At 40.2% G+C, this 13565-nt stretch overlaps 1 protein-coding gene across 2 annotated transcripts; it reads left to right on the forward strand.

Annotated features, from left to right (window-relative positions):
* The first annotated feature begins 1357 nt into the window (after positions 1 to 1357).
* OTUD6B (OTU deubiquitinase 6B) lies at positions 1358 to 12165 on the forward strand. Of its 2 annotated transcripts, XM_033075456.1 has the most exons (7): positions 1358 to 1506; positions 4398 to 4552; positions 5596 to 5691; positions 7090 to 7402; positions 8871 to 8932; positions 9523 to 9629; positions 10108 to 12165. In XM_033075456.1, the coding sequence occupies exons 1-7, from the start codon at positions 1416 to 1418 to the stop codon at positions 10190 to 10192; spliced, it is 909 nt and encodes a 302-aa protein (XP_032931347.1). In that variant the 5' UTR covers positions 1358 to 1415; the 3' UTR covers positions 10193 to 12165. The 2 variants fall into 2 exon arrangements, with proteins under 2 accessions (XP_032931347.1, XP_032931356.1); XM_033075465.2 differs by lacking the exon at positions 1358 to 1506 and having other exon boundaries at positions 4464 to 4552; positions 5600 to 5691.
* Positions 12166 to 13565: the final 1400 nt, after the last annotated feature.

The raw sequence follows: 13565 nt of genomic DNA on the forward strand, positions 1-13565 counted from the left end.
CTTTTATCCTAACAAGATAGAAATAACAGGTGGAGATAAAGGAAAATTATATTTTCAGGTACTGACATATGAATCTGAAAATCATCTACATTTTAACATATTTCTAAAGGGGATCTTAGAAAAAAAAGTGGTTCTATGCAGCAAGAGTGTTTGATATATCATGTTATCATTCTGTTTTAAACTTGTGTTCTTTCTTTACACTTGACACTGTACTTCACAGAATCTCACAATTGTCTAGGTTGGGAAAGATGTGCATGATGTCCAGCTGTTAACCCAGCACTGCCAAGTCCATCACCAAATCATATCCCTAAGAACCATATTTACTGCTTTTTAAATACCTCCAGGGAAGTATTCTTGCAGACATTTTGTTCATAAAAATGTAAAATGAGTAATAGCAATGACCTTAAGAGTTAAGGACAAATGCAGTTCCATTACCAGTTTTTGCTCCGTTTGAGTAATTTTAAGCACCAATAAAATACTAATTTTTATAGGCTATATTTTGTCCATGTCAACTGAATGTTCCGCAGTGTTGGTGCTTGTACCAAACAGCAAAGCAAGTTGCAGTTCTCACTTTGAGATGTTGATTTGACCCCAAACACGAAGTCTGGCTTTTTACTGTAACAAGAATGTTTCATATTCTGAGGAGTAATTTCACATTAGTGAGGAGATACAAGCACCGTCAACTTAGAAAATCGTGAGCCTTTCTAGTGTTTTTGAGCTTCACGCAGCACACTGTGTGTTTTGTACAGAAATGAACAGGTTAACTTTTTGTTTTTCCTTCATATGCTAAATTGCGTACAAACCCTAACCGATTCCCTTCTGACCTCTCTGTTTAACAGGATCCACCTCTAGCTGAACTGAACGTATGGCCTTTTCCTAGCGCAGACTTGCCCACGGGAGTGCTTCACCGGGACACTGCGGCAGGAGCGAGGTCCCCGCAGATATCAGCGGACAGAAACGCTCCCAACCCCTGAACAAACCAAGCGCTTCCTTTCATTCTCCGCCACGAGCCGAGCCCCGGCCCAGGCTCACGGGGGCCGGGCCGCTCCCGGCTCAGGCTCAGGCTCAGGCTCACGGGGGCCGGGCCGCTCCCGGCTCAGGCTCAGGGGGGCCGGGCTGCTCCCGACTCAGGCTCAGGCTCAGGTTCAGGCGGGCCGGGCCGTCCCTGGCTCAGCTCAGGCTCACGGGGGCCGGGCCGCTCCCGGCTCAGGCTCACGGGGGGCCGGGCCATCCCTGGCTCAGGCTCAGGCTCAGGCTCAGAGGGGGCCGGGCCGTCCCTGGCTCAGGCTCAGCGGGGCCGGGCCGCTCCCACCCCCTCACACCGTGCCAGGCGGGGCGGCGCTGGCGGAAGCGCGGCGAGCTCCCGCCTCCCGCCGGGGTCGGGGGTCAGCTGCGCCCGCCGGCTCCGGGCGCTCATGGAGGGCTCGGGGGACGAAGAGTCGGGGCCCGAGGGGCCGCTGCAGCAGCTGGTGAAGCGGCAGCGCAAGGAGAAGCGGGAGCTCCAGGGTGAGGGGCGTCATGCCGGCGCAGGGCGGGCGGGGAGAAGGCTGGGGAGCGGCGGCGGGGACACGCGGGGCCGGCTGGGCTCGGCGTCCGCTCTCCGCCTTCCCTCGCTGGAGGCCCCACTCGGCAGCGCGAGTAGCTCGGAGGGGCGGGAGGGACGGCGGCGGCTGTGGAGAAGGGGGAACCGCCCTGGCAGTGCCCTCGCAGGGGGACGGGGACGGTGGTGGCGGAATGGGGTGCGGGCGGCTGTGTGGCTGCGGGGCTGTGCTGCCGGAGCAGCGCTGGTCCTGCGGGCGGCAGTGGGGCTGTGCTCCCGGAGCAGTGCTGGTCCTGCTGTGGGGCTGTGCTGCTGGAGCAGGGCTGGTTCTGCGGTGTGGCTGCGGGGCTGTGCTCCCGGAGCAGCACTGGTCCTACTAGCGGCAGCGGGGCTGTGTTCCCGGAGCAGTGCTGGTCCTGCTAGCGGCAGCGGGGCTGTGCTCCCGGAGCAGTGCTGGTCCTGCGGGCGGCGGTGGGGCTGTGCTGCCGGAGCAGGGCTGGTCCTGCGGGCGGCTGTGGGGCTCTGCTATCGGAGCAGTGCTGGTCCTGCGGGCGGCGGTGGGGCTGTGCTGCCGGAGCAGGGCTGGTCCTGCGGGCGGCGGTGGGGCAGTGGGGCTCTGCTATCGGAGCAGCGCTGGTCCTGCTAGCAGCAGTGGGGCTGTGCTGCTGGAGCAGTGCTGGTTCTGCGGACGGCCTGCCCTGCCCTGGCCTTGGGAGCCGGGAGATGCGCTCGAGCTGCGGCTTAATTCATGCTGGGCCATTGGCGTGATGTTCGCATTTTGGTACTTTGGTTTTTAGTTGAAGAACGCGATTTTTTTAAGGCGTTTTAGATTGAAAAGCCTGCCTAAGAGTTCTTCCTGCCCAGCCTGTTAGGTTTCTTCATTCCAACTGCAGTTGACCTGAACCAAATTTTCATTTCCTGTTCAGCCATAATAAAGTATCGGTAGTAAAAGACCTGTGTAGTCTTATAGTACCTCAGTATGAATTTATAGCACTTTACGATATTTGACCTACCCTATTACAATATATTGATATAATTAAGGAGGTATGATAGACGCATTCTGTTGAATTTCATAGTTACTACAATATTTTCTTAAGCCTTTCTCGTTGCCAGTATATTGATAGGGCCTTTTCCTTGTTTGGTTTTTTGGTATGTAATGAAATCGGCCCATCTGTGACTTTTTATCACAGGGTTAAAGAAGTGAGGAGTCAGGTTATGTAGCTGTCACTAAATCTGTAGGAACTTGATGTTTAGAGATGCCCGCTCCTGCCTCAGATTTGGTTGAAATTGAAGAGGGGTGAGAATCGAGCATTGTCACAGGTGCCTGGGGTACATGGCACATGGATTGGGAGTGGCTGAGGAGCAGAAGGTTTTTGCACCTAGAGGAGGTGATAATGGTAGTTCTACACTACCAAGTGGTGGGAGGGGTAAACTGAAGGCAGAGCCCCATTCTTCTCAGTTGGGAGAGGCAGGCGACTTACAAACACATTTGCCTACTAGAAAAATACATTCCTGGGTTGCATTGATAACTGTTTGCCAGAGGGCAAAACTGTTTGTAAGATTTAACACAAGGTGCATCTCAACCTCTGAAAATCCAACACCCTCTCTGGTTGATGGTACCTGCCTCCACACCCCTGCCCCTTTCCACCACCCGTACTCTCCTCTGTGTATTTGTGTGTGCCTTTTATGTTCTGGATTCCCTGCTCCTCTATTATGTTAATTTTAATGAACAAAGCTGCTTTTCTATCATACTCAGCTTATTCATCTGCGGGGCTGAATGCTTAACATAAATCTTTCAGTATAAGCATTCTTCCTGCCTCCCTTTGAAAACTTCCATTATCATTGCCATCATCTTCACCTCAATTGTGTCAGTCAAGGGTGAAGGACAGGAAAATGTACAGGTGATGAATAGCAAGCAGGGTGTGAAATAATTGCTGCTGTAACTCTAAAACAGTGAGTACAGACACGACAGAGGTATTGGGAGTGTTCATTTAAGAACACATGAGAAGAGAAGACTGTAGGGGAATCTGGTTGTAGTTTCCACTGTGTAATCGGTGGAGCCAGACTCATCAAAGTAGAGAGAATGGACTAGAGACAGGAGCTGAAGGGCAACAAGAAAAATCTTCATGAGAAAAATAAGGGGAAATATTTTCATAGCAAGAATCATTGAATATTAGGAAGAAAGTTTCCCAGAAAGGTTGCAGAATGCCCATCCCTGGAGACTGCACAGTCAGCTGAATAAATTTCAGGTGCATCTGAATTAACATAACTTGATGTAGCTTTGAGTTCAACCCCACTTTGAGCAGGAGGCAAAGCTAGGTAACCTCTGGAGACCATTTTTAACCAAACTATTCTGTGATTTTAGAAATGAAGAATTGACTTACAACCAAGAAATACTTAAGGATTTTCATGAAGTTAAGATTTTTTTGTTTTCGAATACTCATTTTGCTTTTAGAAGCTTTGTCTTAAGGATGGGTAAACTCAGTTTTTACTTTTAATCCGCTGCTTGTGTGATTAAAAAAATTGCACATCTTTTCTGTGAGATTTGATGCCCACATAGCCTTTTTGAAGGCAACAGACCAAAGTCTGCTGCATTGATGAAGTTCATTTTTTTTTTTTTATTAGTAACCTGGCGTAAGTTTTTCTCTTCTTCAGAGGAAGAAAGGGCAGTTTGCATCTTTTAAGAAAAAATATAGCCATTTGGAAAATGTGAGGATTATAACTGTCAGTCTCACAGCTAACCTATTATACTGATTTGTTGATGTTTGTAAATTAGTGTGACTTGTAGTAATTTTTCTGCCATGACCATAGAGTATATATTAAGAAGTAATGTTTTATTACACTACTTCTCTAACAGCAAAAATTCAAGGCATGAAAAATGCTGTTCCCAAGAATGATAAGAAGAGACGAAAACAGCTGGCAGATGAAGTTGCCAAACTAGAGGCAGAACTTGAACAGAAGCACAAGGAGGAATTAAAGCAGCTGAAGGAAGCTTCACCTGAACAGAATAAGGTATGTTCCCTGACTTCAGCTGAAGTTGTACAGGTACAGTTTGTGTTAGGGCTTTTTTTAACTTTTAAAAATTACAATGAAACAACTCTTCAAAGTAGTTATCCTTTTCTTCACAGTATTAGTAGCTTTTAAACTTAGGAGAGCTTTAGCTCTTAGAATAGGTGGGTAGTGCTAGAAGGGGCATGTGACAGTAGGGGATTTTTGTTGTGGAGCACTGTTGAGAGGGTGATTTGGTTGCTTAAAGAATTGCTGTAAAAAAAACTTCAAAAGCAGGTTTAATATGAATCTGCAAAAGCATGACAAAACTCTATGGCAAGATTTACTCTATTACTGAATTAATGGATGAAGCATGCAAGGGAAATCACAAATACCAAGCTGCAACAGAAATTAAATGTAGAGTGGGGGAAAGGTGCACCACCACAACTAGTATTTGGTGTTGCCTTTAAGGTTACATGAGTAACTCAGTTATGTTAGAGAATCATTTTTTTATGTTATTGTTATATTGCCACTCTGGTTATCTTATGTAAACTACTCAAGAATTGATGACCTTCAACAGGTGTTTGACTCATCCAGTGTCTTTTGCAATTTTGTCAACAGTGTAACTGATTTTTTTTTATGGCTCTTATAGTTACAGGGTTAGGTTTGTAATTTTTTTTTTTTTGAGAAGTTTCAACTCTTTCAACTGCTGGTTATGCTTTGATACAGAGGATGGACCCTTCTGCTTTAATTTTCACAGAACTTGCTGATGGCTGACGTGGTGAGGATAGCTTTTCCTTTCAGCCAGTAAGCACTATTCACACACCAGTATGTAAGAGCTTAAATTTGAGATGCACTTAACTCTGTTGAGACTGCAGAAAAGTAACGAAATGCAAGACAGTAGTTTGGGATGTGAAATGCTTTGATGGCTTTTGTGCTACACACGGAACTTTGTGGTTAAACTTCATAAAAATACCCTGGAAGAGAACTTAAAACTGTTTCAGAAGATACATATCTTAGTTATTGTTTATACTAATAAGAACATTTAACTTTTTTTTTCTTTTTAGACAGATTCCATAGCTGATGGGGTTGCAAATATGGAGCTTGAAGGAGTAGAGCAGCAGATTCAGCATCATCGAATATCAAAAGCTCAGAAGAGGCGGGTATGACTTCCTGTTAAACATTTTGCAAATAACTGATTGACTTTATGTTCAACTAAAAGTAACTGTAATAGCCAAAGGTAAACAATTTTGTGGGGGACATTACCTGAGTAGTTCTGTATTGATGCAGTGCCTACTTGGGTGCCTTGAAAATCTGTTAAACTGCTGCCTAGAGATATGCAAGGATTTTAGAAATTAGTTGTACTTTTCTACCCTCAGCCATTACCCAGTAATCAGAATAGGTCAGAAAATGGGAGCTATAAAAAAAGAAATTATGTAAAGCAAATGATTTTTGAAAGACTTTCACTAAAAATATTATTAAAGAAGTAAAACAATTGAATTAAAATACTATGTGGAAATCAAACAACTTGTCGTACTTTACATGTTTAGTAAAAGAACATCAATACTTAAGAAATTCTTTTAAAATACTGAGTTGTTAGGAAACACTACCTAGTGTCTTGTTTGTTAGGCTTAGATCTGGTTAAACATCAGATCTTGTGATGGATTAACATTCTCATTGTGCCTGCATGAATATTGGGTCAGGGCCAGGGGAACATTGCCTTATTGCGTATTTCATACCCTGTTACATGATCACTACAAACATGTTAAAAGGATGTTCATATTTCATGGCATCCTGTCTAGGCAAACCAGGAACTCTGGTCTAGTTTTCCTATATTCTTACTGCCTAAACCAGTCTGATTTTGATTTGTGGTGAATTTTAAGTCTGAAAATGGGAAGATAATTCTTACTGCTTCCTTTTTTACTTGCTTATTTACTTGGGTTCTTGCTGCCTTGTTAACATCAGCATGAACTTATGAAACATTCTATGAAAGTTTTTTTTTTAATTATTATTACATTCCTACTAATATTCTCTACATGCATTCTTATCCATCCTTTAGGTTAGGAGCAGTCTTTTATGATGTAGAGTACCTGTCCTGAGGGAGTTTCAGTTTCATGGCATGAGCTCCATTATGCAGTCTTATACTCTTAACTGGTAGATCTCACATTTCTCATGAAAGAGCAGTATTTCCTGATGTTTAATTAGAATTCCCATACTTGAGTATTGAAATAGTTGATCCTGAAGAAAGTACTTCGATTAATAGCCTTTATATGAGTGTTGTAAAATGTTATTTTGCATGTTGATAGTATTAAGATTTCTCTTGTCATATAATTTTGGGTGTGGTGTCGGAGGCAGTTAGGATGTATTGGTCACTTAGCATTTGCTAAAGTTTGGGTTTAGGAGGTCTCTAATTTGTTGTACTGATTCAGACAAATATTTTATAGGTAAGAATGTACTGAGAAAACATTGGAAGAGTTAGAAGCAAGCACTAAGCTAAGAACTGTACAGGCATATTCTAAATTTTAACATTTGATGTAATTTTTGTGTGTTTTTAATCTAAGGAGAAAAAAGCTGCTTTGGAGAAGGAAAGAGAAGAAAGAATAGCTGAAGCTGAGATACAAAATTTAACAGGTGCTAGACATCTTGAAAGTCAGAAACTTGCCTCCCTATTGGCTGCGAGGCAGCTAGAGATTAAACAAATCCCTTCAGATGGCCATTGCATGTACAGAGCTATTGAAGATCAGCTCAAGGATCACCAAAATTCCTGGACTGTTGCAACTCTGAGAAACCAAACAGCAAAGTATATGCAAAGTCACTTTGATGACTTCCTTCCTTTTCTTACAAACCCTAATACTGGAGATATGTATAGCAGAGGTAAGACCTGTAGCATATGAGATTTTAAAAACTATTATTACTATTTCTGATAAATCTCAGCCTCAGTTACAGCTGAATTGGGACTTTTATGGTGTTTGTAACTTTTTTAGTTTTATTGTGTTCCATGGAACACAGAATTACGATCTGCTGTGAAACTTGGTACACCTGGATTTCTAATTAATATACCTTTTTAAATTCATCTGAGAAATACTATTCCCCATTAGAAAAATAAGGCAAGAACAAAACAGAACTTGCTGGTTACTAGATGGTGTGAACTCATTTTGGGATGTGATTTATTATAAACAGCTTGTCTGCCAGGTTGGGGTGATTTTCTTGTCAAGTTTTATATTGGTGTTTTCAATGTACGCAGGAAAGCTGTTAAAAATGGGTGTGAAATTCAAACATATCTATTTTATAATAGTTTGAATCGATGCATTTTCTTATTCTACCTTGTTTTTTCACTGCATAGTATTTTGGAACCATTCTTTACAAGTAGACTAAACTTATAAGTATAAAGAGGTTTAGTGTGGATGGTGTAGGCTAAGTAAAAACAGTTTATGTACCTCTTACTTGAGCAATACATGATTTATTCATTATGCCTGGAACACCACAAAAATGACTGCATACATTTCCTTAACTCAATGGTACATTTGTTTAATAGGCATTGCTGTGGATTTTATTTGGTCACAGGGTGCTGTCCTTTCCTATGTTGACAGAGATTATTGTCACGGGTTAAATGTGTCCCAGGAGAATACTGAATAAAATTCTGTACAGCAACAGGGAATTGTTATAAAGGAAATGAATGAAAAGTCATTCTGAGCAGTCTTCAAAAAATCTGAACGTTCTTCTTTCTCAAAATCTGTAAGGTTTAAAAGCTCGAGGGTTTGTAATTTACAAGTTTTATACTTGGTTTGTGTAGAACATGATCTGAAAAGATTTTCTTTAGCTATTTACAAAGGAACTATTGAGAATAAATATTTCAGAGGTTAAAAACAAGGCAGCTAATCTGGAAATTTAAAGAAACCCTAACCATCTGTTTAACTACATGCAGTTGCAAGATTTTTTAAACATTACCTGGCTAATATAAGAAGTAGATATACTCACTATCACATTCTTTGCTAAAGTTTGTAAACATCCTCTGAAACTTAACAGGAAGAAAACTATGCAACTTCCTGTTTGTTGTTACCTGTTGTTCTCCAAATAAAAAAATAAAGTATTAACTGTGCTTCTTTTTATGCTTTTTTTAATCCCTCTCTTCAGTCTGAAATTTTCTTTTTAAAACAGAATGAATTTGGGTTTTTTTTTTGACAACTCTTCTCTGCTTTTCTTCAGTGAGCGTATATATTTTCCTTTATAACGTGTTTGTACTTTTCTGGCTCTAGTTCTTCATTGCACAATCAGTGTTTTTCTTCAATTGCTTTTTCTCAAACAAGACAAGTACTAAAAGTTGTCTTTTCTTTCCCTGCAGAGGAATTTGAGAAGTACTGTGATGATATAGCAAATACAGCTGCATGGGGTGGTCAGCTGGAAGTAAGTATAATTTTTATTTGTGAAATTCGGAAGTGGGTGAATGTACCCTTAAAAAAGGGCTTCTTTAGAAAGAATATCTGAAGGCCTAAGGGAACATAGTCATAAATAGCTTATTAAGAACCTTTTCTTGTGGTTATAGGTTGTTTTCCCACCATCTTTTCTGATGGTGCACCACTGTTCTGATGCATTTAACAACATGTGAGTTAGTGAATTCATTTGGTATAAATACCATTAGAAAGAGTGATACTATAAGTGGAGGAGTATTATTAGGTCATTGTCATGTAAATGATAACTTGAGCTTCAAAAAATATGTATTTATTTTAGTTTGTCTTAATTTTATGAAAGAGCAGTTAGCAAATTAATGAAACTAGCACAATATTGCATCCTCTAAACAATGATTAGTTTAAGGCAATCTGTTTTCAATTAAAGTTTTAAAAGTTAAAACAATTTTGGTTATTTTAATAAAGTTTATTTTCTGAAAATATTACTAATGTTATGTTTGAACTGTCTGCTAAAATGAAATGCCTAGTGTTCCTGTCTCCTGCCTACATTGTCTTTAATCCTATTACTAAGTTGTTTTTGCCTTAAAGCTAAGGGCTTTGTCACACATTTTACAAACACCTATTGAAGTAGTGCAAATGGATTCTCCTCCCATTGTCGTTGGTGAAGAATATTCAGGCAAACCAATAACACTTGTGTAAGTATGTAATTTTATCACTTAAATGTAGTGCACTTATTTCTGACAGAGGCCTCAGCTTTGATTCTTAGCTGCTCTTTTATTTTGTTACACATCTGATGTTGAAGCACTGTTTGAGTAATGGTTGTGCAGGTCAGAAATTGTTTGATTGACACAGTTATTCTGGAGAAATTAGACAGTGTCTGACGTGTATCAGTCACTGATTTAGAGAATGCTGTAAGGTCATTTTACCTGTTAAATAATTACAAAGTAATAATCACATTGATACAAAATGGAGGAAACTTTTTTTCTTTTTCATAGTATTTGTCAAACTGTGCCTGAAGTCACCAGAATTTAAAATTGTCTTTATTAATGCTCTTCCTATATATTTTTGTTGTTAAAACTTGGCTTTATTTAAATTGTCTTCCAGTGCTGTTACTGTTTAGCATGATGTATACTTTTTGTTAAACTGAACATATTTCTGTAACTTTTTTTTTAGGTATATGAGGCATGCCTATGGATTAGGAGAACATTACAATTCTGTAAAAGTTCTAACAGATGCTGCTACAGAAAACAGCAGCTAGCATACAAAAGTGGTACATTCACATGGATAACAGTTGCGTCGTGGTGTGCTGGGCTCCACGAAATTCCCAATAAGACTGGAAAGTAAATGGAATGGATTATAAATTAGGAAAAGATATAAAAGACCTGCAAGGTTTGGCTATAAATCAGAAATAACTGAAACAAAAATGAAACAAAACAAAAACCAAACCAAAACCACACAACAATATTGTGAACTTGTTGGTATTAATTATGTTTAGAAGATCTGTAAAATGGTGGCTGTGTAGATCAGGTTTTTTTCAATAGCGCTTCCTCTCAATACTGCAGGGAAAATATCAAGTAATAAAGATTTGTTTCAGTTAATTGGCATTTCTGCTGAAGATTTAAGGTTACCTGAAGGTTCCATTATTTCTGTCAGATTTTCACAATAATGGAAGAGTTCGGACATTTGAAATAACTGATTGTATTTTGGTTATGGAATATCCTCTGCAGTGTTTCTGTAGTCCTATCAGGATCTAATTTCAACAGTGTAGTATTGATTCCCTTCTTTATGTGGGAAGAGAAGATCTGGAAGTAAATCCAGCAGCAGAATATCTTGCTTGGCTGAAGGAATTGCACAATCTTTTTAAAGACTTTCATGTAAGATTTTTACCAATATTCCATGTAGGATTTTTTATTTTTTTTGCAATTGACAGTCTAGGAAGAACATTGTTATTTAGGGCTGTACATTGTACTGTCAGTGCAAGTTAGCTGCGCTGGTAATTCTCCATAATCTTTCAGTTGTGCATTTTGAAAACTTACAGAGCTCCTCAGTATCCTCACTTCAGGTAGTGAAACTCATCTGAACTCATAATTCTGGATCTGCTGATCTAAGCACTTTGTCATCTAAAATGTGATGTTTTATAATGCTTAAAACAGGTGGTTACACACAACTGTAGAAATCACCACCTTGGGTTTTGTCAGTAACTGAAGGTGAACTGGAAAAGAATTAAGTTTATTGTAATTGCTTCTTATGATGCACAGAGACTTGAAAGGTTTTAATATGGCTTGACTTTTTACATTAGAAATGTAAATTGTTGTCTGTAAGTGTGACTTCAAAATTAGGAGCATATTGAAACCAAAGTTTTAATGCAAATTTTTTTTTAACAAGAAAGGGATTTTTGAAATTTTTTTAAAGCCTTAGACAATAAAAGAATTGTCTGTATTTTACTTCTGCTGAGTTGGTTTGGAGAAAAGCAGTTCATTAAAAGATCAAACACCTTTGCCCTGGTTTGAGGATTATGACCTAACAATATGTATCTTGTAGTCTTTCAGTAAAGCTAGCCTGCAGACTTACATTCCTGGAACTTATAAAAATCTGCTCTTACTTAAGAGGGAGATAAGTGATCATTTTATGGGTCAAATTTGAGAGAGAGTGGGTAAAAAAAATCAGATAATTACAGCTGGAGTTTTTGGACAAGCAGTTCTTCAGGCTGGTGCCTGCCAGGAAAGCAAAGTGTTAACCAGATCAGGAGTTTTTGCATTCTTATTTATCTGTTACAGTATAACAAATATAGCTGGTTTATATACCAAACCAGCTGGCTTACTGTAAAATTTGGTTTACTACCTTGATTGTATAAAATGATGGTTTTAATTTTAAACAGAAAAATAGGATACAACAGCATGGAAAAATGTTTCTATTCATAATACCATTACAAATTTCACTAAAAATAATAAGTACTTTTCTCTGCATTGCTTAGAATTGATGTGATATAAAATGCACATGCTGCATTTTATAGATATACAGTTCTTTGGGGTTTTTTGGGTTTCAGTTGTGTCTGATTAACTGAGAGAGAAAAGATACCAGAACTGGGGAACACCTGTACCAAGAGTTTGTCATGTTGAAGATGTTTACAGTTTGTATAAAGTTAAATAATTTAATATAGTGAGTGAAAGATCTTTGCTCATGCTGTATGGGACTTGCCAAAAAGTAATAAATTGGTTTATTTGTGGCAAATCTTGTTTGGGTCAGTTTTATCTTGTACTCAAATAGTTCACTTATTTCCTGGTATGAATAAGCTTATCCATTTAAATTTTAGGATCCTACTCTAATACGAATTCTAAAACAACTGATTGTATTCAGGCAGACAAAGCTCCACTCCATATGAAATTGTTTCTGAACAAAATTTATCCTCAGTGTTTTAGCAGTTAAACTTGAGCTCTTCTAAAAAAACTGTATTTGAAAATACAGGCTGCCCAGAGAGATCGGTGGAATCTCCCTCTCTGGGGACATTCAAAACCCACCTGATTCCTGTGTATCCTGCTCTGAGTGACCCTGCCTTGGTGGGGTGGTTGGACTGGATGATCTCCAGAAATCCTTTCCAACCCTAGTGATTCTGTAAAGCACCGTGAAGAGGGAATTTGTTTCATGGCCACTTGCTTTTGATGCAAATTTGTCAGTAGGATCACTTTTTGCCCCTTCCGAATGCTCTGCTCTTCTCTCCTTTTTCACAGGCAATTCAACGGGGGCTGTGACAGGCTCCAGGGAAAAAAAAAGAAAAAAAACAGTGCTGAAATTTTGGGTGCATGCAGAGCACATCCCCTCTGCTTCTACTGTGACTCAAGGAGTAAGATATGCTGGCAGCAGTGTGACTGGCTACATCTGCTGCTTGTGGGATGGTGGCTTCCCCTGGGCTGAGTTATGCTTGAGTGTAACATTGTTATGAATTACAGCAGTGAGAATTACTGCAGCTGAATGCATGTGTGGCGGCAGAGTGGATGGGGACCCCCTCTGGCAGTTTGGGCTGTGGATTTTTTACCTCAGTAGCACTGGTTGCCTTGCAGCTTGTGGATTCACTGATGTGACAGTGGCTGAGGGCAGGCACCGTCCCTTTCCTAGGCAGTGCAGGTGATCTCAGTGCACACAAACAGAGCTGTTCAGGACAGCCCTGCTCACACCCTGCTGGTGTGTGCTGGTTCAGTGACACCTCAGGCGTCAGGACTGCAGCCAATGATGGATGTCCTGAAAGCTTTGGTGAGAGTGGACATCACAATATCCCGTCTGCATCATCTGTGTACTTTGGGCTGCCATCTGTCATAGGCCATGGAATTGTTGCAAATACAGCTTTCTAGTTTTAGTCCTTGAAACATACCCTGCTTCCCTCTGTCTCCCAGGGGATCTCCTGGGATGTATTTATGAATGACAAGCAGCCTGTGTTTATTGCTTGAGCTATAAGAATTTAAGCAGGCTTAAAAATTGGCTTAGAAACACAGAAGGCATTTTTTGTACTTTCTTTGGCTCCAGTGAGAATGCTAACCCACCAATTCCTTTGTTTTGAGCAACTAATAAAAGCAACAGATGGTTTATGATTGATCACTGGAGGCACATGATAGATGTACATTTGAATGCAACTAAAT

Source organism: Catharus ustulatus, chromosome 1, assembly GCF_009819885.2.
Source record: "Catharus ustulatus isolate bCatUst1 chromosome 1, bCatUst1.pri.v2, whole genome shotgun sequence".
In the NCBI taxonomy this organism is placed as follows: domain Eukaryota; kingdom Metazoa; phylum Chordata; class Aves; order Passeriformes; family Turdidae; genus Catharus; species Catharus ustulatus.

What these genes read in the sequence shown, in the direction of transcription:
- OTUD6B (XM_033075456.1), top strand. Translation starts at nt 1,416, where the DNA reads ATGGAGGGCTCGGGGGACGAAGAGTCGGGGCCCGAGGGGCCGCTGCAG. An exon ending in CATGGGGTGGTCAGCTGGAA is followed by an intron (nt 8,933 to 9,522) that starts GTAAGTATAATT and finishes TTTGCCTTAAAG; the next exon opens with CTAAGGGCTTTGTCACACAT. An exon ending in GGCAAACCAATAACACTTGT is followed by an intron (nt 9,630 to 10,107) that starts GTAAGTATGTAA and finishes CTTTTTTTTTAG; the next exon opens with GTATATGAGGCATGCCTATG.